The sequence below is a fragment of the Gymnoscopelus microlampas genome (genome assembly GCF_963454915.1).
Source record: "Gymnoscopelus microlampas genome assembly, chromosome: 21".
NCBI lineage: Eukaryota > Metazoa > Chordata > Actinopteri > Myctophiformes > Myctophidae > Gymnoscopelus > Gymnoscopelus microlampas.
Window position 1 is genome coordinate 40,551,408 of NC_139958.1, and position 27,017 is coordinate 40,578,424.

Sequence of the window (27,017 nt, forward strand, 5' to 3'; positions counted from 1 at the left end):
CTGCTGTCCTGCAAGCCTTCTGTCAAGCAGCTGCGCTGTAAGTTAATAACACAAGCTACACGCTTGCATGCACCTTTACCAGGGCTACAGTACCAAATGGAAAAGTTATTTTGGATCAGATCATGTCTGATCTGAAATGGCTGATGGATTTGATAGGTTTTCTTCCCACGTTTGCTTTTACCTGTCCATTGACTGGGATCAAGTCTCTTTGCATGTAAAATTGATCCGGTCTGGGTCTAGAGTGGATACGGTGTGTGTGTGTGTGTGTGTGTGTGTGTGTGTGTGTGTGTGTGTGTGTGTGTGTGTGTGTGTGTGTGTGTGTGTGTGTGTGTGTGTGTGTGTGTGTGTGTGTGTGTGTGTGTGTGTGTGTGTGTGTGTGTGTGTGTGTGTGTGTGTGTGCGTGCGTGCGTGCGCGTATTACCAGATACAGTAGGCCGTATCAGACTGGTTAATTCCAAATAGAAACCAGGCTTTGCAAGACACAGAATGCACCACACTATTGATCCGATCATGTTGTTCACATTCTACAGGCTGCTCTTTAACTAAAAAATGAAATAAATAAATTGTTATGCAATGTCTGTAGTATATATTAGAATTACAAGTCAGATAAACCAACGCAAACATAAACTATCGCATGTAAACACACCATCTATAGTTCTGTCAACACACCACATAACTAATACATAGTGAAGTTGAAGATATCAATAGATGGCTCTTTCACAAATCCAATGGCTGATTTGAGAACATGATCTATCGTTCCATCCTCTGGGGGAAGACTTATCCTCTCTATAATACTCAACACAGTCTTCTTCTCTGCCTTTGTCATCTCTGTTATCAGGCTGACCAGTGGACCAGAACCTGTAGAAGTATGAACATTTTATTCATACCTATAAGACCATATGTTTTAAATCATGACCTCAAATCATATACTTGAGACTTTAGATGCTGGATAGTGAAATATTGACAAGTATAAATTGACAGTATACATGGCATTGTAGTAGTTTTAAGTTTTATAGTATTATCACAATTTTTGAAAAAAATGTAGTGAAGAGGTCAAATGGGAAATGTACATACAATGTTTGTTGAAATGAGAAAAGAGAAGAAGAATGAAGGTAAAGTCTTACGGTGTGGTCAGTGGCGTTCCATCCACCCACTTGAACGTTCCTTCGGTCTCTTTGTCCGTCAAACCCAGCCACACTAGGTTGAATCTGCCAAGGTCTCTGTCAACAACACTGACAACAAAGTCCTGGACAGAAAAGATGTTGGTTACTGAAGTACAAAGTGTACAATAGGTGCATGTGCATGTCTCAACAAAATGGAACAGGTTATTGCCTGCACATACAGTATTTGCACCCTCACACACATGTTTGCACACAAACCATACAGTACCTGTTTGTCTTTGCTCTTTATGATCATCAGGTCTGATTGGTTGTCTCTACAGTATTGTCTGCTCTCATCCCAGTTTTTCTTCTCAGTAGAGATGTAATAACACAGACCACCAGCAAATGTAAATCCATATGATTCTAACAACAAAAATACTGTTAATGTTAGTCACTTGTTTTTTTTTTTTTCATTTGACAAATTATGACAAATGATGAACAACATGATATAACAATGAAGACAAACTGTGATGTCTCACTGACCACAAAGAAGAATTTTCTTGACGTCATCTCTTTCAATTAGTTTGTTGTATCTGTTCTGTGACTCATCGAAACTGGTCTTCCACTGGTCTTTCTGTTCAGCCAGGTCAAAATCTGCAAGAAGGAGAATCAACAAACTGATGAGCTTTACATAGAACTTTGTTCTGATAGTAAATCATCTTAATTTGACAGCATTCAATGGAGCTGTTGTAAAACAAGCTGAGGATGGGAGGGGGGCACTCTGAACTTCTTTAGATGAATGGTCCAGTATAATTGCTGCTGAGCCTTTTTCACCACGTGGGTGACGTGTGGCCCACTTGAGGTCCTTATCGATGTTGTAGCGCGAGGACACACTGCGTATGGGGCTGACTACTGCTTTAGCGTGATTGTGTGAGTGTGGCTTCAGGAAGTAAATTCCTGTCCCAGCGGTCCCAGCTGTTGGTGCGCAAAAGCGCTTCCCTTCGCCTGATTTGCCGCGCAGCATGCATGCGTAGGTGCGCAGCATGCATGCGTAGGTGCGCATGCGCACCTGCGCACCAGTTATGTGCACCCCTGACTATAGGAACTCTTACAGGTTGGTCAGGGTGCATGTTCAGTGGAATGTGGAACCGAGAAGAATAGCATGTTCCTCTGCATGCATATTGCGTACATAGAGTGTTCCCAGTGAAACTCCTCATTGTCAGGTTAGAATGAAGCGGACTGTCGACGTCACGTATCAGTGACACATGCTCGTTTACACACTCATTAACAAACGAACCAGTAGGGGTCAGTGACAAGGGACTACAGTAACAAGGGAGAATTGGGAGTTGGCATAATGCCTAAAATGGAAGAGACGTGTAAAAAGAGAAACGAATTGCAAGCTTCACTAGTGCGAATGTGTTATTTTCCTGTCTGGGGAAGGATGCAGGGTCCACGGTGAAGGGATGAGGTGGGATGGATTAGGCTCAATATTATCAGTGGTTGTGTTGAGGCGGGATTCATACATGACCAATCAAATGACTGCTGTTCATTAACTTTAAGAGCAGAGCACTGTGCTCAGTGTAAGGGCATAATGGTCATTTACGCCAGGGGTTCTCAACCTTTTCAGGCCGCGACCCCCAAAATAATGATATTATTTCCCGCGACCCCCGCGTGCACGCGCACGGTCCCGTTCGCGCGCGCGAAGGTTATTTAATTATAATAGGTTATTTGATAATTGTTTATTATCAAAACATTTTTGCAAAAAGTGGGTAAATTGACTAAATTAACTGATAAAACATGAATTAATGATAACATAAAAAAATATTTTGTAAAATTTTTTCAAATTCACCCAAAAATCTGGCGACCCCCCCAAATTATTTGGCGACCCCCCTGGGGGTCGCGACCCACAGGTTGAGAACCACTGATTTACGCAATGGAAGAAAAGCCTCAGAAACACAATTATCTCACAAACAAACCACCATATAAAATGATATTGAAAATTAAAATGACATACCCAAAATAGGGATTGATTATTAATCCATTATTTTATTATAGATTATTGTTTTTTTTTGTTTTTTTTAACAAAGACATTTATTTGCTTTTCTGCAGTATTGATTATTTTTTATCATCTATTCATCTAATTGATTGGTTCGATTAAGTGTTTCTGCCCTAAAATAGAGCCTGAAGTATTTCAGTCAACATCCATCAACAGTATTTCTGACTATAAGATGTGGAGACAGTGTTTATAGAATTATACTCACAGAGTATGAGCAGGACAATGATGCCAGCCAATAGGAGAAGACACAGCAGCCCCACACACACCGCAACAGCTCTGAAACTAATCTGCTTTGACTCTTCTGAAACACAACAACAAACCTATGAGGTTATTTGTGGGTTTAAAGACTTAAGTTACAAAAATAAGTGACATATTTCAACAAGTTATGATGCTTTATGACAGCTAACATGTCATTTATGTTCTTTAACATGACATGACACAATGACATCATGTAGATTGGTTGAAACTGAGCCTGTCAGTTCTTCAATTGATGTGTCAATATCTATGATGTAATGGTCTGTTTAAGCAATGGAACATGAGAGGGTTTGAGTTATGTAAGGCACATACTGTAGAATAGAATTAGTATTTGAGTGGACTGAGACTTTTTTTTATATGAAACGTTTTTAATAGTAGTCTACTGCCTATCTGGAATTTTAAAATCATCAATATATGAAATAGAATAAGACATAATTTTAAAATAGAAAATGTTCTGCCAACTATGAAGTTAAGATGGTCTGCCGATATTTTTTTTTGGTGCTTTCAGAATTCAAGTCACTGTTTCTGCTTTACACCGGGCGCAGTTCCTGTATGCAGACCACCTTGAAAGTTTCGAGTTTACCCATTTCTCCACACACCACTACACCGCTGTCCTTGTGTAACATGGACGTTAGTTCACAGGTTCTCAACGTGGGGTTTGGGTACTGCCAGGGGTCCCAAAAGGGCCCTTATGGATCTGTGTACACTATCAGAGTCAAGGGCGCCGATACTGTGGGTGCCTCGGGGCTAAAGCACCTAGGGGAAATGACGAGCCCCCATCACAAACTCATCACGAAAAAAGAAAAAGAAAAAAACTCAGACATCTTCACTTCATGGAGTACATTTTTTGTACAAAATTAACCAAATTAATCGCATTAAAGTAAAAAAAACAAAAACAAAAACGGAAAATTTTCACCCAAAAGCACGGACATAATACATAGGGGTCCCAGAGTTGAAAAAAATAAATGAAAAAGAGGGGCCTGTGATCTAACGCATATAAATATGGGGTCCTTGAAATTAAAAAGGTTGACAATCACTGTGTTAGTTAACCATTGTAGCATTTGTTTTACCTCCATCCTGCTCTTGTGCTGTGTTGCTCTGGGCAGCATCCTGCTGAGTCCTGGGGCCAGATTCATAGATGTCTACGATCCTCTCCTCCCTCTCTCCTCTGTCTTCTCTCTCTCCTCTCTCCTCCATCTCCATCGCTCTCTCTCCTTGGCCATATCTGACCTTCTTGGTCAGGTCTGGCCTGGCGTTGACATACACGTCCTCAGACATTGTAGTTCACGTTCAAACTGCACTTGTTGTACAACTTGTTGGAAAACAGAAGTCACAGAAGAGGAAGGTCTTTGACAGAATAGTGAAGTAACTGAAATGTGGTAATGCACCGCAGCCAATCTTTAACTGCTTTAAGAAGGTTAGACATAATTGAGAAAATGTCACAATGTGAGCAAATGTTACAGGAAATGCACACTAGTAGGGCTGGAACATTGATTATGTTCTTGGTGATTATTGGAGTACACAAGGTGTTTAACTCTTAAGTTAAAACATTGTCTATAACTGCCCTTGCCAGCGATTTCGAAAAAAGTGTGCAGTCGGAATAATGCATTCGATACTTATGGGCAGTTGAATGTGGCTTGGCTTTTGGACAGTACTCCTACAGATTTTGTCCAGACATCAAGCAAATCGGTAGGCTACACAGTATCTCTATAGTCATTAAACGAAACGGATCTTTCAGATTTTTCATTTTCATTCAAATATGGCTTCCAAAGTTTGCAGGAGTGTTCCGTTTTGAACAAAATGCCTCAAAAAGACAGCACAATGCCAGCCTTTTTGCCTCCTTTTTGTCTCCCAAGTTGTTGAAACCCTCTAACAACCAGTCTGTGGGTCCTGGGCTGCCAAATATACAAATAATTTAAAGTCTGCACTCTGCACCTATAACCTATCTCTGAGATGGCATGTAGGAGTGGTTGGTATTTAATGACCTTGGTCAAACTGCATGTGTTCTACAACTTGTTGTAAAACTTCACAAAATAGGAAGATGAAGAACAATGCTTTGAAAGAATAGTGAAGTACTACTTCTCTAGGCCATGCAAACTTCCCATTTGGTAAATGCAAAGCATCCTTTAAATGGCACAATTTTAGCAGAGATATGAACTTCACTCTGGCACTCTGCGTGTGTGTGTGTGTGTGTGTGTGTGTGTGTGTGTGTGTGTGTGTGTGTGTGTGTGTGTGTGTGTGCACGCGCGCGCGTGTGTGTGTGTGTGTGTGTGTGTGTCTCTCTCTCTTGGGGCGCCCACTGGCCTATAGTGGTCCAGGCGCATACCACATATATGCTCAAATACAGCTTGACAGAAATGTGTGATCGTGACAGCCCTGGGTTGGGGGGTGGGGGGGTTGTGATCCATCAAAGTTATATAGTGTATCTTCCTGGCACTATTTTCCCACACAATCACAGTGTACGTGAATCAGCTGTCTCGACAAGACAGCACAATGTTTGTGTGGTGTTGGTAACCTATTCATTTTATGGACTTGGAGAGAGACAGAGTAGGCTGCCTCCATTAGTCATAGCTTTAATCACATGAACCCTAGCGTCCCTATTCTGAGGTAACCTCGCAGTCTTTCCACCTCGGAGGAAAGCCTGGTATGCGTTACTAAACACCCATATGATCCGGTCTAGGCCACGCCTACTGAAAAAAAGAAAAAGAAAAAGGAATCCTCTTTCCGGATTGTCGCGATCCGGTTTTGCGGTGCCGCTTTGTTTTGGTTCCCCAATCCCTATTTAAATGGAATAAAATGTATGGATAATACAGACACTAAATAGACTCCGGGAAGTACATTCACATTTATATTTAAAAAATAAGCTAAACTACGCCGCATCAAGGATTTTATTAGGACGAACCTATTTTGGGGTGACGTCTTTCCGGATTGTCGCGATCCGGTCGGCTGATGATGCGGATGACGCGCCCGGTGACGTAGGGCTACTTCCGCTCCCGACCGGATCGTATACCCGAAAAGGAATGCTGCCCAGGCTAATTCTGAGGTGACCATTCACCAAAAATAGTGGATCTACAAGCTCACTATTTTTGGCAAATATATTTGGAGTAGAGGGTAATAAGGAGGGGGCCTAGGCTAGTAGACCCCAGGGGGACCCCGGTCAATGTACAGTATGTAGGGTTCTGATTAACATTATGTAAATCACTGATATGAACAAAAACACTGCAATGTAACAACTAAAATACCTGTTGTGTAGAAGAATATACTAAACATTTATGTGCTGAGAAACCTCAAAGTGCTTAACCTGAATGTGCCTTAGTGGAATGGTTACGTTTCAGTGCTCTTGATGTCATGCTTTTATTCTTTTTTTTGCAGAGCACTCAGGGTGTTTTGGGGGGAGCCATCTTAACTGGATAGTGTAATTGACAACAGTGTATAATTGTGTCATAGTGTGGTAGGTTTATATTTTATAATAGCAATAGGCTCTATGCACAGCAGCCATATTGGAAAGAAATTGGGCTTTCTCTTACTTCCTTCACAGGTGTTACCAATGTTACTAATGAAGGCTCTGTTCCATTCTGGTCAGGGTGCTGATATTGTGCATGTTGGCTCACTAGAAACACTCCATTTTGGTTCCCAAATGGCCCCTTATGGTGGGTGTGTAACTCTGAGAGTGTACAAATGGAACCAAATGGACCCGTAAGGGTCCATTTGGTTCCATTTGTACACTCTCAGAGTTATGGGGGTCCTTGAAAATAAGACAACCACTATGCCACACTAAATGGAACAAAGCCTTGATTAGTATCATTGGTAAAACCTGTGAAGGAAGGAAGGAAGGGGCCCAATTCATTCCCAATATGGCTGATGTGCATAGATAGAGCATAGAGCATAGAGCAACAGTTGAAAATAGTTCAACTGTTGGATTGAGGAGAGCGGAAATAATGTCAAACAGCTGAACAGCTACATCTTCCCACGACCCCACCTCCAACACTCAATATTTAGAGCAGTTAGAATTCCACCCTGGTAAACTCACCTAAACTCCCTATAAACAAATACTAGAATACTTATATCATTAATAAGTGTAATTGTTTAAGAGTTGAATGCTAGATATTTAGAATATACATTTATAGAATAGTATTGTACCATCATTACAGTATACAACTAATAACTTCCTCCACTGGTGATGTCATCACTGTGCAATTCTGTACAGCTGCATTTTCAGAACTTCTCATTTGAAGTCATTTCTATTATATTAAAACGGCAACTGATATAGTTGTCTAGATATGGACTAAAGTTTATTCAGAACAGAACAGGTTATTCTTTATCATAGAGGTGCAACAGTTTGTATCAACTCACTGGTGTCACAAACAGAACATTGATTTGATTCATTGTGAAATGTAACAGTAATTTACAGTGCAGTCAGTAATGTGTGTTCATGTACTGTTTTATTCATGTTTGTTTTAACTTTCACTGTTTTAACAACCATGACCAACCCAGTTCCATCACAATTCAACACAGAATACAAAACACTTTATTGATCTATCTGTCTGTGGTATTAAAATGAAACAGATAGCTATTATTCATGTATTATATGTTAAATTGCATAGTCTCCCTTTTAATGAAAATTATACATTATCCTCTTGAAACCCAGCATGCCTATTCAGGGGGGAACATTTGCCAAAAAATAGTAGATCTACAAACTCACATCACGTTGTGAAGAGATTTGGTGCACAGAAAAAAGTGGTCCAAGTAGAATTGTAACTCTGGCCTGTTTTACTAAGAATAGAAGGTTAAAGTGGTTAAGTAATGTCTACAGTGCATGTTGGGTAGAATTACAAGTCAGACAAACCAAAGCAAACACATAAACTATTACAAGTAAGCACACCATCATGTAGCTGTACCAACACACCACATAACTAATACATTGTGAAAATGAGGATCTCACTAGATAACTATTTCACACATCCAAGGTCTTTTTGAAGAACATGATCCGACGTTCCATCCTCCATCATGCAACTCAACACAGTCTTCTCCTCCATTACCAGAGTTATTAGGCTCAGTATCGCGCCAGTACCTGTAGGAACATTTCATTTATTACAATACCTTCACAAGAATGTTTTATTTCTTTGAAGGTTTTGTTTTTTTAATCATGACTTCAAATCATATTATAGGTAGTACTATTACATTATTTAACTGGATAAGGATAAGGATAAGGATAATGAAATAAACAACAGATGCAGTATAATTGTGTTTTTTATAGCGTTTATACGATTTAGAAAAAATGTTTGATGAAATATGTGAATGTATAGTTGATGAAATGAAGAGTAAAAGAATGAAGGAAGGGTCTTACGTTGGTGTGGTCAGTGGCGTTCCATCTACCCACTTCCAGACTCCTTCTGTCTCTCTGTCAGTCAATCCCATCCACACTTTCTGCTTCCTGTTAACGACTCTGACAACCAAGTCCTGGACAGAAAAGCATCTGGTTACTGAAGTACAATCTGTACAATAAGTAGGTAGGTAGGTACTTTATTCATCCCCGAGGGGAAATAGATGTGTGTCTCTCAACAAAATGGAATAGGTTATTGCACTAATGGACACAAACACGCACGCACGCAGGCAGGTGCGTGAGCGCGCGCACGCACGCACGCACGCACGCACGCACGCACGCACGCACGCACGCACGCACGCACGCACGCACGCACGCACGCACGCACGCACGCACACACACACACACACACACACACACACACACACACACACACACACACACACACACACACACACACACACACACACACACACACACACACACACACACACACATTTCACCTGTTTTTCTTTGCTGTTTACGATCATCAGGTGAGATTGTTTGGCTGTACAGTATGCTCTGCTCTTCTCCCAGGTTTCACTCTCAGTAGAGATGTAGAGATAACACACACCATCACCAAATGTGAATCCATGTGATTCTAACAACACAATATAATGTTAGACACTGTTTTTACATGCTCAGATTAATGACAAATGATTAACAACATGATATAAGAATGAATAAAAACAGTGATGTCTCACTGACCACAATGAATCCTCTTCAGGTGATCTTGTTTGTTAGTCATGTTGTTATATCTGATCTCTAACTCGTCCAAACTAGTCTGCAACTTGTCTTTCTGTTTGGTCATGTTGTCATGTCTGGTCTGTAACTGATCAAAACTGGTCTGCTGCTGGTTTTTCTCTTTAATCAACACACAATCTGTAAGAAAGAGAATCAATGAACAGTTTATATTTACATTCAACTTTCTTCTGGTTGTTATTTTCATTTGTCAAAGAGACAAAAGGACCTATTGCACAAATACAACAGCCGGTGGGGAGTGTTATACACTGGTGTTTAGGATGGAGGAAGTATGGCCAAGTGGCGAGGTGGGAGGGATCAGGGATAATTATGATGAACAGACCTCTGCATAATCTGAGTTCCCAGAAGTTTTCGCCAGCTCTCGCATACAAACGGGAGGGGCGAGGAACTTCTGGGCCAGGGCCCTGGTATTTGTGTGCGGGATGTAGCTTACGCTCAGAATCTGAGCTGTGCAACTCGTCTAAACAGTCCGACGAGAGGCAAACAGCAGTACACAACAATGGCGGCTGAAATTTCTGAAGGAGAAATTCTCAAGGGGAAATTGCTTCCCGTCGCTCCTATTTACATGCAACACCCACTGCATGTGGATCCCGCCCCCTTTTCTTCATTGGCTGTTGATTTGAATCAGAACGCAGTGGCCGCGCCCCTGCTGTACAGGCTCTGAGGCGACGTCTCCCAGACTAACCTCTGCATAATGACTGATGTACAGACCTCCAATAGATGGACATAAACTCAGGCTCTAGATGGACAGATAATGAACACTGAGCAGACATCTGCCTGTATAGGCCAATGCAGCAGTTTAGTTTAGTTTTTCTCTTCCATTCATACCGGTCTATGTGACTTGCCCATGAGAAATGTTTTCTATAGGGTTGTTAGTTACCCTCTGAATTTGTTTCCAGTTCATAATGTCTGGCAATGATCCAAACAAAACTTGGCAGTGTGTGAATTAAGCAATATTACACGAGAGGGTGTGCTTTACTGTCATTATTGGCACAGCAGTGATGCGGTCAGGAACGAGGCGGAGCCGAGTTCCGCAAGCATCACTGAAGTGCATATAATGTAGGTAAAGCACACCATCGAGTGTAATATTGCGATTATACAACAGTTACCAACAAAACACATCCAAATGTGTTCATATTGTGGGGCAATTCATAATACAAATGTTTCGCTATTATCCGTTTCCCTGTAAAGAGAAGAGTTTATTTGACTGAGACATTAAATAGTCCCTGTAGCAGCGCTCTGAGGCACCGTCAACACAGCTAATTCCAGTAGGCTATATGCTCCGTCGTACGACCGTGTCACGTGGCCAAAATAGCTGATCTACAAGCTGACAACGCGTCGTGAACTTGTAGATCGGCTATTTTCGCATACATAGTCCATTTTGCATAGCTGTTTGTTCACCGGTGGCGGCGGTGGGTCAGGCTACTACTGTCTGTTTGTTTTCCTACCGTGGGACAGCGTGACGTCACAGCACAGCTGTGCCATATATGGTCTAATCAGGTGCGGACTGGAGGGCGGAGTGATTTATTAATGTGATTAGGTGCTATCATGCTGGTTTGAAGCACGGCTAGATAGCTATTTCAACCAATCAGATTGCTTGGTCGGAACTATCTGTTGTATAATCTGAAATAATCTATCTATAGCTGACTAATCAGTAGGCTTACTGCAGCTCTCCTCCCACAACTGTGCACACGCAGGCAGGGGAAAAAAATCACCTAAAGAAATTATCAATCTGCTTCATCTCACGCCAATCCACAAAGAGGTAACATTACATTACAGTCATTTAGCAGACGCTTTTATCCAAAGCGTAAAATATCTAAAATAATAATATTCAACATCCATCAACAGTATCTCTGACTCAAATATAAGATGTGGAGACCGTGTTTATAGAATTATACTCACAGAGTATGAGCAGGACAATGATGCCAGCCAATAGGAGAAGCCACAGCAGCCCCACACACACTGCTCTGAAACCACCCTTCTTTGACTCTTCACAGTCTGAAACACAAACGACAAACCCATGAGGTTGTTTAAAGACTTTACTTACAAAATAAGACATTTAAAATAAGTGACATATTTGAACAAGTTATGATGCTTTATGACAGATAACACGTTTATGTTCTTAAATGACATCATGAATGTAGATTGGCTTGAAACTGAGCCTGTCAGTTCTTCAATTGATGTGTCAACATCTATGATGCAATTATCTGTTTAAGCAATGGAACATGAGGGGGTGTGAGTTATGTAAGAGACAAATTAGTATTTGAGTGGACTGTGCTTTGAAAGAAAACGTTTTAATAGTAGGCCTACTACTGCCTAACTGGAATTTTAATTATTCTTTTAGTTAAACATGTATTTTTTGTCAGCTTTCAGAATCAGAATTCAAGTCCCTGTTTCTGAGAATGCCTTACACGGGGCACAGTTCCTGTATGGCTGCAGACCACCTTGAAAGTTGCGGGTGTACCCATTTCTCCACACACCACTACACCGCTGTCCTTGGGTAACATGGATGCTATAGTTCACAGGTTCTCAACGTGGGGTTTGGGTACTGCCAGGGGTCCCAAAAGGGCCCATACGGATCTGTATAACTGTGAGAGTGTACACTCTCAGGGGTTTAAATTGACACCAAGGATTTTACAACGTACATAGGGGTCCCAGAGATGTAAAAAAGAAAAGAAAAAGGGGGACCTGTGAACTAATGCATATAAATATGTGGTCCTTGAAATTAAAAAGATTGAGAATCACTGTGTTAGTTAATCATTGTAGCATTTGTTTTACCTCCATCCTGCTCTTGTGCTGTGTTGCTCTGTGAAGCATCCTGCTGAGTCCTGGGGCCAGATTCATAGATGTCTACGATCCTCTCCTCCCTTTCTCCTCTGTCTTCTCTCTCTCCTCTCTCCTCCTCTCGCTGCTCTTGTGCTGTATTGCTCTGTGAAGTATCCTGCTGAGTCCTGGGGCCAGCTTCATAGATGTCTACGATCCTTTCCTCCCTCTCTCCTCTGTCTTCTCTCTCTCCTCTCTCCTCCATCTCCATCTGTCTCTCTCCTTGGCCATATCTGACCTTCTTGGTCAGGTCTGGCCTGGCGTACACGTCCTCAGACATCGTAGTTCATGTTCGAACTGCACTTGTTGTACAACTTGTTGGAAAACAGAAGTCACAAAAGAGGAAGGTCTTTGACAGAATAATGAAGTAACTGAAATGTGGTAATGCACCGCGGCCAATCTTTAACTGCTTTAATATAGATTTTTTTTTATAAATCAATGATGGATTAACAACTAAACGTTTCAGTATTTTATAATTATATGCAGCATCCTGTTAAACGGTGTCATGCTAAATACTGAAAATAGCTCACAAGCTCACAACGCGTTGTGAGCTTGTAGATTGTCAATTTTTATGGATTATTTTAAAATAAAATCAATGGTTTCCTTGAATCGGTTAAATCGATTCACACTTCTCAGCAATGACCTGGGTGAATTCACAGTTACTGTATCAACAGGACAGACTGAAAGATGACTATTGCTTCTTTCATTTTCTCTCAGGTTTTAGAACATTAAATGTACTGTAAATATGGTATGTTTTCCACTCTGGAGGGATTTCCATGAATGATACTTTACATGTAGACACCCAGAACTAGTTAAGAAGAGTAGGGAGTTGTGGGCAAGTGTTTGGCTATTTTTCACAGGGTAATGTAACGTTTTGTTGATGACACAGATACAGTTTTGTGAGGTTATAGACATGTTCATGTTATGCCACATCATGGCATTAATAGGCTGCACATGTGTGTGGAAACTATCTACTGTGCAAGTAGGCCTACGTCTATACGATGTTAAAACACTTTTATTAGGCAATCATGTGTGAGCAATGTGGGGGAAGCATTGTGCCATATTATTATCATGGTGGAGCAATTGCTTTGAGTGCTCCATTCTTCAGCCTGCTAATGAATATACTGTATACATGGGCATTGAACACTGCATGTATGCCAGTGTGAGAAAGCCACACTTTTCCCAAATGTAAGCCGTTTATGCATAGCAAGCAGCTGACCCAGCAAGGCTGAGCTACACGCCTATGTAGACTTGGTGCGTGCGTGCGTGCACGTGTATGTGTGTGTGTATGGTGAATACAGCACATAGAAGCTTTAATTACAAAATGGTCTCATCAATTTAAGCAGTTAATGTCATAATGTGCAAAAATTGGATGTGCTCCACCGAGGTAGGACAGTTCTGGACCTTTCAGGTCTCAATTGAGTTGACAGACAGCAGGCCACAGTCACTGAATCACAAATTCTCAATGATAGTTAGTAACCAAAACGTAATGGTCCTTTACAGGTCTGTATGGTTTCAAATGTACAGGATGTTTTTTAGATAGCATGTTGTTTAAACAATCTATCTAGTTGACTAATCAGTAATCCTACTGCACCTCTCCTCCCACAACGAATTCCCAAAACATCAAACACACGCAGGTGGAGAAAATACGGCACTTAACCTACAGAAATTGTGCCATTGTCCGTCCGCTCTGTGGGTGGCCTCCTGGCCGGGCTCTTCCTTCGTCTCACCAGGTCCATGACCTGAGCGCTGTACCAGATCCGCTGCGCCGCCCCGATCCAAACATTTCCTTCTGGCGTGATGGTTCCTTGGGCCGATACCACTAGATTGGGCCGTCTAATGGTATTAGCTCCACTTGCGGTGTGCTGGAATGGCCCTCCTAAAGGCCTCACCGTGGGTTTGTTGGGCTTCTTCCTCGCGGAAAACACAGCCTGGGGCGCTAACCCATACTGCTCCCGGTATGCCGTCTACATTCCGGCTGTCACCCGTCTCTCCGGTGGTCACCAAACTATTCCTGGTTGTCACATAGCCTAATTCCTATGAGCCACTATAAATAGATTCACTAACTATAAAGAATGTATCACATGGATGCACCTGGGATGAATCATCAGTGTTGTAGCCTGGGGTCATAGGGTGTTTCGGGTCTCGCAACATACACCCTCGCCCAGGTTACCCAGCCGGGGTTGATCAAGCCCCAACTTACATCCCAGGTAGCTACCCACTGTCAGTCCTATAGTGAAAGACAGGGCCACTCAGACCGCTTCTCCGGAACTACTAAGTAGTTAACTGACTGAAAATACATGAATCCAACACAACGCTACACAATGATAATGCTGCCAAACAAGTCTATGAAGCTATTACGAAATTAAGCTATTACATTTTTTTTGCTGGCACGGTGGGTGATCTTTACCACTGCACGTTCTCTTTATCTCCTCATGTTATAACGTGATGAGTATCTTGTTAAAAAACGTTTTATTTTTTTCCCCCTTGTGGTCTAAATAAAAACAAAATAACTAGATTTTTTTTTTTTTTTTAATTCAGCCGCTTAAATGAAAGAAAGAAAGAAAGAAAGAAAGACAGCACAATGTGTGTGGTGTTGGTAACCTATTCATATGGACTTAGAGAGACAGAGTAGGCTACCTCCATTAGTCATAGCTTTAATCACATGAACCCTAGCGTCCCTATTCTGAGGTGACCATTCACCAAAGATTGTGGATCTACAAGCTCACTATTTTTGCTGAAGATATTTGGTGTAAAGGGAAAAAGAGGGGGCCTAAGCTAGTAGACCCCAGGGGGACTCCAGTCAATGTATGTTTACAAAATCGACTGTTATGAACAAAAACACTGTAATGGAACAACTAAAATACCTGAAGAATATACTAAACATGTACAGTATGTGTTGAAAAACCTTGCAGTGCTTAACCAATATGTGCCTTGTTTAGTGGAATGGTCTTGGTGTGCATTTTGTTTTGTTTTTCCAGAGCACTCAGGGCGTTTTTTTTGGGGGTGCAATCTTAACTGCATAGTGTAATTGACAACAGGTACAGTATAATTGTCTTAGTGTGGTAGGTTTGTATTTATAATAGCATTTAAAATGGTAAAAAATAGTTCAACTGTTGGATTGAGGAGAGTGGAAATCTGCCAAACAGCTGAACAGCTACATCTGCCCCACCTCCTCCAACACTCAATATTTAGAGCAGTTAGAATTCCACCCTGGTAAACTCACCTAAACACCCTATAAACAAATACTAGGAAACTTGTATCATTAATATACATGTGATTGTTTAAGACTTTAATGCTAGATATTTATAATGTACATTTATAGAACAATATTGTACCAAGTACCATCATTACAGTATGTACAACTACTGTAGTGTCTTCCTCCACTGGTGATGTCATCGCGATCGCTGTGCAATTCTGTATAGCCTTTTAAGAACTTCTCATTTTAAGTCAGTTCCATATAATCATATTGAAAAAGTCAACTCATACAGGTGTCTAAATGGTCTAGTATGTAAATATCTGAAGTTGTTCCTCATCTGTTGCCCTACATTTAAAGAAGCCCAAACTCAGCGATGTTTATTATTAATTTGTTCCAAGTGTATTCTTAGTATATCATAGAGGTGCAACAGTTTGTATCAACTCCCTGGTGTCACAAACAGAACATTGATTTGATTAATTGTGAAATGTAACAGTAATTTACAGTGCAGTCAGTAATGTGTGTTCATGTACCGTTTTATTCATGTGTGTTTTAACTTTCACTGTTTTAACAAACTGATTTGGACCAACCCAGTTCCATCACGATTCAACACAGAATACAAAACACTTTATTGATCTATCTGTCTGTGGTATTAAAATGAAACAGATAGCTATTATTATTCATGTATTATCTGTTAAATTACATAGTCTCCCCTTTAATGAAAATTATAAATTATCCTCTTGAAACCCATTCAGGGGGGAACATTTGCCAAAAAATAGCAGATCTACAATTTCACATCGCGTCGTGAAGAGATTTGGTGCACAGAAAAAAGTGGTCGAAGTATAATTGTAACTCTGGCCTGTTTTACTAAGAATAGAAGGTTAAAGTGGTTAAGTAATGTCTACAGTGCATGTTGGGTAGAATTACAAGTCAGACAAACCAAAGCAAACACATAAACTATTACATGTAAACACACCTTCATGTAGCTGTACCAACACACACCACATAACTAATACATTGTGAAAATGAGGATCTCACTAGATAACTATTTCACACATCCAAGGTCTCTTTATAGAACATAATCTGTCGTTCCATCCTCCACGATACGACTCAACACAGTCTTCTCCTCCTTTACCAGAGTTATTAGGCTCATTATGGATCCAGTACCTGTAGGAACATTTCATTAATTGCAATACCTTCACATGAATGTTTTATTTCTTTGAATGTTAATCATGACTTCAAATCATATTATAGGTAGTACTATTACATTATTTAACTGGATAATGAAATAAACAACAAATACAGTATAATTGTCTTTTTTATAGCGTTTATACCATTTAGAAAAAAATGTTTGATGAAATATGTGAATGTATAGTTGATGAAATGAAGAGTAGAAGAATGAAGGAAGGGTCTTACGTTGGTGTGGTCAGTGGTGTTCCATCTACCCACTTCCAGACTCCTTCTGTGTCTCTGTCAGTCAATCCCATCCAAACTCCCTGGTTCCTGAGAACGACTCTGACAACAAAGTCCTGGACAGAAAAGAAGCTGGTTACTGAAGTACAATCTGTACAATTAGTCAGGGGATATTAGCAGAATATTTTCCAATCTTGGAATAAACTCCTTACCAAAAAAATCTTCACCAATGTGTTTGTAAAGGTGTCTAGTAACACATCTCACAAAGACTGAAATTCAGTATCCCTAGGAGAATTTTTGACAGCTCCTTAAAGTTGGGGTGCCCACCATAACCTTGGTTAAAAAAAATCCCCCCAAAAAAATCCAAATTTAATTCTGTTTTAAGTAGCATGTGAGGGGTCAAACTAGGGTGTTTTTATGATTCTGAATCCATTGCAATCAATTGTTTTGCACCAAAACCACTCCTTGGGCTAAAAACGCCCATGGCCATGTATACTTTTTGTGTAAAAAGCCCATTGAGATTGGGCCGTTTTTAGCCCAAGGAGTGGAGATTTTTTTTGGTAAGGAATTTATTCCAAGACTTTTTTAATATCCCCTGACTAAATAAGTAGGTAGGTAGGTACTTTATTCAGCCCCGAGGGGAAACAGATGTGTGTCTCTCAACAAAATGGAATAGTTTATTGCACTAATGGACACAAACACACACGTGCACATGCACGCTTGCACCCACACTTGACCGCACGCACGCACGCACAAATGCACGCACGCACGCACAAACGCACACACACACACACACACACACACACACACACACACACACACACACACACACACACACACACACACACACACACACACACACACACACACACACACACACACACTTAACCTGTTTTTCTTTGCTGTTTATGATCATCAGGTCAGATTCTTTGGCTCTACAGTATTGTCTGCTCTCCTCCCAGGTTTTACTCGCATTAGAGATGTAGAGATAACACACACCACCACCAACTGTAAATCCATGTGATTCTAACAACAAAATATAATGTTAGACACTGTTTTTACGTGTTCAGATTAATGACAAATGATTAACAACATGATATAAGAATGAAAAAAAAACAGTGATGTCTCACTGACCACAGAGTCTCCTCTTCAGGTGATCTTGTTCGTTAGTCATGTTGTTATATCTGATCTCTAACTCGTCCAAACTAGTCTGCAACTTGTCTTTCTGTTTGGTCATGTTGTCATGTCTGGTCTGTAACTCGTCAAATTTAGTATTCCACTGGTCTTTCTGTGCAATCATGTTGTTAAGTCTGGTCTGTAAGTTGTCTTCAGGTTCAGTCATGTTGTTAAGTCTGGTCTGTAAGTTGTCTTTCTGTTCAGTCATGTTGTTAAGTCTGGTCTGTAAGTTGTCTTTCTGTTCAGTCATGTTGTTAAGTCTGGTCTGTAAGTTGTCTTTCTGTTCAGTCATGTTGTTAAGTGTGGTCTGTAAGTTGTCTTTCTGTTCAGTCATGTTGTTAAGTCTGGTCTGTAAGTTGTCTTTCTGTTCAGTCATGTTAAGTCTGGTCTGTAAGTTGTCTTTCTGTTCAGTCATGTTGTTAAGTCTGGTCTGTAGCGTGTCAAATCTAGTATTCCACTGGTCTTTCAGTCCGGTCATGTTGTCATGTCTGGTCTGTAACTGATCAAAATTGGACTGCAGGTTGTTTTTCTCTTTAATCGATGCACAATCTGTGAGAGGGAGAATCAACAAACTGATGAGTTTTACATTCAACTTTGTGTTGATAGTTGTCTTCATTTGACATCAATGATACTGAGGGCCCTATTTTGGGGAAACCGGTGAACTGGTGAGGAGTGGTGAGGAACAACTTGGGCTTGGTGACAGAAATTTGATGTATAACATTAGGGTGGAGCACCTGCAGCCAATGATGAGGCAGGAAGGATCAGACTGAATATATTATCAGTGGGTGTGTTGCAGGTGGATTCGATCTTGACCAATCAAATGGAAAAAGGAGTGTTTTATCGTCACCGGGGGAGAGGGACTTAGTGATGGAAAAATTACTCACATTTTATTAATACCAAAATGTAAAGTACAAGTTTGATTTTCAAAATTTACTTAGTAAAAGAGCAAACGTATTGGCATCAATATGTACTTGAAGTACCAAAAGTAAAAGTTCTTGAAAATAGCCGATCTACAAGCTCAGAATGTGTCGCAATGTGACACGTTGTGAGCTTGTAGATCGACTATTTTCAAATAGCCGTATTATATAAGGGCTGAAGAGGTTAATGCATGTTTTGTAATAATAATACAAATCTGCAAAGTAACTAGTAACTAAAGTGTTCAAATAATTGCAGCGGAGTAAAATTACAATATTCTCGTGTGAGATTAAGTAAGTCAATTAGCATAATTTTCACAAATAAGTCATATGTTAAGGTTTTCAGAAAAGATGAAAAATCACTATCTGCCTAAGTCATCTCTTTGATTTAGGCAAAATGTGTTTTTTCATAATTTCTTTTCATATTTTGTCTGCCTTTATTTATATCTGTCTAAATCTACTCTCCTAACACTGCTGATTCCCCCTGCATTATTGATTACTAGAAGTTCGGCCCGCTGTCCGGGCCGAACTTCTAGCGCCCACGCCCACGTAGCGCCCACTTGGCAGCGCATATCACTGGCGTAGCGTCATGAGGGCCAGTGGAGCCATGGCCCGGTCAGTGAAGACCCTGCGTGGCCCGTATAGCTGCTGGGCAAGATTTGTCAGAAAAAATAATTCTGCTCCGACACCAATAGACACAGCCGCCGGCCGCCAGTCACGTTACTGCAGTGATACATTGGCTGTGATACATTATATATATATATATATATATATATATATATATATATATATATATATATATATATTAGGGCTGGGACTCGATTAAAATAATCTAATTAATTAGAGGCTTTGTAACTAATTAATTGCAATTAATCTCATTTTAATCGCGTATCCATATTTGACCTGAGAACAGTGAAAAGCATTTTTTTCAAATGGATTTTGGCATACGTCTTTAAGTACATGTACTTAAGTACAATTTTGAGGTATTTGCACTTGACTCTCGAGTATTTCCAATTTCTAATACTTTTACTTCTACTCCAGTAACTCCACTATATCTCAGAGGCAAATATTTTACTTTTACAATTATTTTAAAACTTTAGTTACAAGTTACTTTGTAGATTTCGATTAATATTATAAAACATACAGTAACCATGTGAAAATAGCAGATCTACAAGCACAAGGCATTGTGAGCTTGTAGATCTGCTATTTTCCAGCACTGGAGGCTGGTAGAGTGTGTTGTTGTTACAGTTGTTTTATAGTCGTTTAATTAATTATTAATAAAAATCGCGCGCATGTGACCCCACCGCATCGTGCACCCCCCCACCGCCCCTCCCCCCAGCGCACCCCCCCCCCCCCCCCCCACCCTAAACGGGTCAAACGTGCGCGTGGGGGGGCATCCATTACAGATTCTGATTTGCCCAGTCAACATTATCAATCAGGCTATGCGGCACGTCTTCATTCAGTGGCTGCTTTGTTGTTGTGAGAACCACGTCGTTCTCACTTCTCAGACAGCTTCTCAGACGGACCGATTATACCAGCGCGCTGGATAATCGGTCCGTCTGAAACTCGTCCAGTGAGAAACGTTCCGCGGTGCAAAAATAGGTGCGATTAAAATGCGTTAATTTTTTTGTAATTAATTGATCGAAATTAACGCGATAACGTCCCGGCCCTAATATATATCTATATATGTTTATACATATATATATATATGTATATATATATATATATATGTATATATATATACGCACGCACGCACGCACGCAATTTTTTATAAAAGAAAACAAAATTAAGAAAAAGAGTTTCGACCAACGTGAAGGGGACTGTGATGAATGCAATTAGTGTTCATTGAGTACACCCTTGCAGTAGCCTAGTCAGGCAGAGTTGTTATATAAATCTGACCAGCTGTACCTATTTTGCTGATTAACACAGTGAATGGCAGAAGGCAATGAGAACTGTGTGAGTTTATGAGAGGGCCGGCCACTTGACTTCTCATACACAGACAGTTCCGCCGCCAACACAGGCTGAGTGAGGCACACATTTTAGCTGTTCATAAACAATGTACTCAGGACTTATGTTCAATATGAGCAGATGGTACGAATACATGGAACGCGCGAGGCGTTGTTAGCTTGTAGATCTGTTGTCCAAAAGACGTGACCATTTTGACGTTGCACTACCCACGGAAGTGATTTGCATGTAAGTATTGGGACATAATGCGTTGCATATTAATTGTACAGCGTGCAAGTACAGTAACGGTATGGTGCTCTTATGGTGTTACAGGCAGATGGGCCATGTGTCTGCTTGGAGACTGGCCCCATGCACTCGTGTACACTCCATGAGTGTGCTTGTCAATTAATGTGGCAAGATGTCCTCAGCCTATCAGAATGCTTGTTGCATTCCAAAATAACTGTCTGCCTACTGTAGTAGGTCATCTTTGACTTATAGGCAAATATATGATTTTGGAATGTAACAAGCTCTCTGATAGGCTGAGGACATAATCAATAATCAGCAGTGTTAGGAGGGGGTAACACTTGCTATGCATCACACATGTCTATAATGCTTTATCAGCTGATGCATTATAATCTGCTCATAACACTGTATAATCATAGTTATAAGAACTCATAAATACTCATAATGCTTTATAACAATATATTGTAATACATTATAATGATTTTATAATGCATGATTTTAATGTCACTATAAGTAATCATTGGGTGCTTTAATTAAAGTAAAATAAACACAAAAAGTGTCTGCCTACACCTTCAGGAATTTAATGATTGAATGAAACAATGATTGAGCTACATTATAAGATCATTATAATGTATCAAAACTATGATAGGATCATTATGATCCTTGTTCAAAAAACAGCTCTCATGAAGTATTAGAATACTTAAAAGTCACTGTACAGAATGCTTTATAATGTGTCATGATTACTTTGTTATGAAGCATTATAATGCAAATATTAAGTATTTAGGAGTTAAAAACAGAATATGATAAAGTATGCTTAGAATGCATTATAGACACGGGATGCATAGCGAGAGTTATCATCATTTTGCCATAGACACACAGACTGAGGTGAAATGTACTGCGTAGCTCTGAGACCAACCTTTACTCACTCTAGGATAGACTGGTTGACGAATGCACATTTGGGAGATTGGGGGAGTGAAGTAACAATAACTCCTGTCTATTCTTTTCTATAGGCTGCCTACAACAAACCTGCATGCTACTGCAGCAGTAGAGGCAGATACCAAACGAGAGAATGGCCTGGGGTCAGATACAGATTCACACTGTTCTTCTTCAACAAATATTCTCGCAGGCCGGATTTGGACCCTTTCACCAGCTATATTTGGCTCACGGGCCACCACATTGACAGACCTGGTCTAGGACTAGGACGTCCATACAGCAGTTATTCATTTTTTGTGCATACATGTCCATGAGAAATGTTGTCTATAGTTTGGGCTGTAGGCTTTGAGTATACGAGTATACTGGACTCTGAAAGGCAAAACGTTGTGCACGATGAGTCCCTGACACACCAAACACCTCACAATAGAGCCCAAAGTATTTCAATCAACAGTAAAGATAGTGTTTATAGAATGCTACTCACAGAGTATGACCAGGATAATGATGCCAACCAATAGGAGAAGACACAGCAGCCCCACACACACTGCAGCAGCTATGTAGCGATTCTGCTTCGACTCTCCAGAGCCTGAAAAACATACGACACCAACATTAAGACTGATCATCACACTCACTTTAGGATTGAGTGTTTTGCCCCAAATTAAGACATTTAAAACTAGAAAAAGTGCTCCTCGGAGCACAAGTCTCCGCCAGGTCGGCTAGGTTATTATGGCCTCCTGGTGGCGCTATAATAGGCCAATGTGAAAAGGGTGCCATTTCTTCTGAGGCCTTGCACGGCAATCGGACACTGCATTCATGAGTTGAGGCATTTTGTTCCAAAAATGTGGCTTGTTAAATCAGACCAGCTGGTGGCGCTATAACAGGCCAATGTGAAAAGGGTGGCATTTCTTCCTCGGCTTAGTGGGAATGTGTGTGCAAAATTTCACAGAAATCGCACACTGCGTTCATGATTTGAGGAATTTTGATCAAAACGGACCTGTCCTGCAAACTTTAGAAGCCAAAGTTAGCCAAGTAGGATAGAATATGAAGTATCGGACACATCCATCTTGATCACATGACTATAGAGAGACTGTGTACCGATTTGCGTGATTTTTGAACAGAATCTGAAGGAATAAGAGCAAAAAATGTGTTTTTCGAAACTCAGCCTCCTGGTGGCGCTCTAAAAGGCATATGTGAAAAATGCACGGCAGAGGTTTTTCCTTGGCCTCTAAGGAGTGTGCATGCAAAGTTGCACGCAGATCGGTGCAGTTATAGCTAAAAACGTGAATCGGCCTGTTATAGCGCCACCATGAGGCTGATTTGAAAGTTTTCAAGTGACATTTCTTCCTGGGCCAAGTGGGAATGTACGTGGAAAATTGCACGGAAAGTGCATGCTGCATTCATGATTTGAGGCATTTTGTTCAAAATGAACCAATCCTGCTAACTTTGGAAGCCAATCTTAGCCAATCAGGATGGAATATGGAAAATCGGACAGATCCGTGTTGATCACATGGCTATAGAGATACTGTGTACCGATTTGTGTGTTATTTGGAGAAAATCTGTAGGAGTAACATTAAAAAATGTGTTTTGCAAAAGTCGGCCTCATGGTGGCGCTATGACAGGCTGATCTGAAAAATGTGGGGCAGAGGTTCTGCTGTGGCATCCAGGGAGTGTGTGTGTGCAGTTTCACAGCGACCGGGCCAACGGTGGCGGAGATTAGCTGATCACAGACAGAAGGACGGACACACACACACACACACACACACACACACGAACGGACGGACGGAGGGTAAAACATACTCTCTCGCCATGCCTATCGGCCTGGCGGAGACAATAAGTGACACTTTTTCACAAGTTGTGATAGTATACTTCAAGTAATTTATGTTCTTAATTGACTGAGCTGAAATGGAATGTGAAGTAGCATTCAGAGTCACTCTGTTCTTCACTCTGTTATTATTATTATTATTGTCTCCGCCAGGCCGATAGGCATGGCGAGAGAGTATGTTTTACCCTCCGTCCGTCCGTCCGTCCGTCCGTGTGTCCGTCCGTCCGTCCGTCCGTCCTTCTGTCTGCGACCAGCTAATCTCCGCCACCGTTGGCCCGGTCGCTGTGAAACTGCACACACACACTCCCTGGATGCCACAGCAGAACCTCTGGCCCACATTTTTCAGATCAGCCTGTCATAGCGCCACCATGAGGCCGACTTTTGCAAAACACATTTTTTAACGTTACTCCTACAGATTTTCTCCAAATAACACACAAATGGGTACACAGTATCTCTATAGCCATGTGATCAACACGGATCTGTCCGATTTTCCATATTCCATCCTGATTGGCTAAGATTGGCTTCCAAAGTTAGCAGGATTGGTTCATTTTGAACAAAATGCCTCAAATCATGAACGCAGCATGCACTTCCCGTGCAATTTTCCACGTACATTACCACTTGGCCCAGGAAGAAATGTCACTTGAAAACTTTCAAATCAGCCTCATGGTGGCGCTATAACAGGCCGATTCACGTTTTTAGCTATAACTGCACCGATCTGCGTGCAACTTTGCATGCACACTCCTTAGAGGCCAAGGAAAAACCTTTGCCGTGCATTTTTCACATATGCCTTTTAGAGCGCCACCAGGAGGCTGAGTTTTGAAAAACACATTTTTTTGCTCTTACTCCTTCAGATTCTGTTCAAAAATCACGCAAATCGGTACACAGTCTCTCTATAGTCATGTGATCAAGATGGATGTGTCCGATACTTCATATTCTATCCTACTTGGCTAACATTGGCTTCTAAAGTTTGCAGGATAGGTCCGTTTGGAACAAAATTCCTCAAATCATGAACGCAGTGTGCGATTTCTGTGAAATTTTGCACACACATTCCCACTAGGCCAAGGAAGAAATGCCACCCTTTTCACATTGGCCTGTTATAGCGCCACCAGCTGGTCTAATTTAGCAAACCATATTTTTGGAACAAAATGCCGCAACTCATGAATGCAGTGTCCGATTGCCGTGCAAGGCCTAAGAAGAAATGGCACCCTTTTCACATTGGCCTATTATAGCGCCACCAGGAGGCCATAATAACCTAGCTGACCTGGCGGAGACTTGTGCTCCGAGGAGCACTTTTTCTAGTTATTATTTGTTTTTATTATTATTATTTTGTAAACAGGGCAAGGTTCATGTATAGCATGACACCTTGAAATGTTTTTGAAAGAGTAGTGTTTACACACTTCTCACACCACACTGTCCTTGTGTAACATCCATATACATGTTAGATAACCTGTTATTTGTATTTTACCTCCATGCTGCTCTTGTGCTGTGTTCTTCTGTTCAGCATCCTGCTGTGTCTCAGGGTCAAGGTCGTCTGCATTCTCATAGATGGGTTCTCGGTCGTCTGGAGTGAGATAGATATCTTCTATTATCTCCTCTCTGTCTTCTCGCTGTCCTCTCTCGTCCATCTCCATCTCTCTCTCTCCTCGGCCATATCTGACCTTCTTGGTCAGATCTGGCCCGGTGTTGACATACACGTCCTCACACATTGTAGTTCATTGTCAAACTGCATGATTTCTACAACTTGTTGGAAAACTTAAAGTCATAAAAGAGGAAGATGAAGATGAATGCTTTGAAAGAATAGTGAAGTAATTAAACCCAAAAACTTCCCATTTGATAAATGTTAAGCAGCTTAACCTTAACTGATGTAACCTAAGAGGAAACGCAATACAATGATCGTGGTGAATTTACATCTAACAATAGGACGAACTGTTAATCATGACTAATGACTTCTTCATTTTCTTGAAGGTTGTGTAGGACATTAGCCTCAGTGTAAAGGCCAGTCCACACCCATGAACTCCTTGCAACACGCAACTACTTGCAATCATTAACCCCAATGGCAGCTGCAAGGAGTGTGGACCGGCATTTAAAACTAGAAAAAGTGCCCTTCAGTCATTTGGCCAAATTGGCCTTTGAGTGTAATCTATATTGATCAGGAATCATGAATCATGAACCAATTGGTTCCATTTGTACACTCTCAGAGTTACACACCTGCAAGGGGCCATTTGGAAGCCCATGAGGCTCCCTGGACCCCAACTGTAGACCCACTGGTGTAGCAGAGTGTTTCCAGTGAGTCAACAATGCACAATATCAGCACCCTGACTCTGTTTGACCAGAATGGAACAGAGCCTTCATTAGTATCATTGGTAACACATGTGAATGTCTTCATAATATGGCTGCTGTGAATAGAGCCTATTATGAAAGCTAAATTATTACAAACGTGTTTGAATTAATAACTTATAGCCTTGACAAGGCCGGGTCCCTCTAGGGCTTCAATGAGCCGCTCCATTGCATTCGGTCGCTGGCAGCATGTTGCGCCTCTCCTCATGACCTCCAAACCGGAGGTTCTCAACCTGTGGGCCGGAGCCCACTGGTGGTTCGTGAGCAATGATGTAATGGTGATGCTGGGGGGGGTTATTTTAATGACGGCACGTGCACTGTGCACGCGGGCGGAGGCGCACAGGCATGCTCTGACCAGCATTATGAAAAAAGTATTTTTTGTTTGATACATTTTGGTTAGGTTTTCGTGTGAATAAGAAGTTTTAGTTTGATTTTTTTTTTGTCTTAACTTTTCCAAGGAATATCTTGATTTATAGAAGCTTATGAAGGGTAGGAAAATAGAATGCATATGGTGGGCTACTACTACTACAGTAGTAGCAGTGTGTGACCATACAGTGGGAACGCATGCAAGTGCACGCTGTTGCATGTGTGATTGTGCGTGTGCGTGATCCTGCATAAAAAGCTGTTGGAACACCGTGGTGTTGGCAGAAGTGCACCCCTGGCCTGGATACAGCAAGTGGGTCC

General features: G+C 41.1%; 2 protein-coding genes across 4 annotated transcripts in view; both read right to left on the reverse strand.

Annotated features, from left to right (window-relative positions):
* LOC311037997 (extracellular calcium-sensing receptor-like) overlaps nt 1–4,689 on the reverse strand; it is a gene marked incomplete at both ends in the record, with an annotated part of 37,644 nt that extends 32,955 nt beyond the window's left edge. The window contains 5 exons of the mRNA XM_084047293.1: nt 1,125–1,246; nt 1,390–1,523; nt 1,644–1,754; nt 3,362–3,457; nt 4,482–4,689. Of these exons, the coding sequence (XP_083903419.1) occupies nt 1,125–1,246; nt 1,390–1,523; nt 1,644–1,754; nt 3,362–3,457; nt 4,482–4,689 (671 nt within the window). The remainder of the gene's footprint in view (nt 1–1,124; nt 1,247–1,389; nt 1,524–1,643; nt 1,755–3,361; nt 3,458–4,481) is intronic.
* Nucleotides 4,690–8,698: 4,009 nt separating this feature from the next.
* Nucleotides 8,699–25,728, reverse strand: LOC311038443 (uncharacterized protein). 3 transcript variants are annotated; one of them, XM_084047973.1, is made up of 6 exons: nt 25,462–25,728; nt 22,659–22,760; nt 18,102–18,692; nt 17,857–17,993; nt 16,971–17,083; nt 8,762–8,871 (listed from the first exon to the last, which is right to left on the reverse strand). In XM_084047973.1, exons 1-6 carry the CDS (start codon nt 25,700–25,702, stop codon nt 8,820–8,822), a joined length of 1,236 nt encoding a protein of 411 aa, XP_083904099.1. In that variant the 5' UTR covers nt 25,703–25,728; the 3' UTR covers nt 8,762–8,819. The 3 variants fall into 3 exon arrangements, with proteins under 3 accessions (XP_083904100.1, XP_083904099.1, XP_083904098.1); XM_084047972.1 differs by lacking the exon at nt 8,762–8,871 and adding an exon at nt 16,386–16,721; XM_084047974.1 differs by lacking the exon at nt 16,971–17,083 and having other exon boundaries at nt 8,699–8,871.
* Between the last annotated feature and the right edge of the window lie 1,289 nt (nt 25,729–27,017).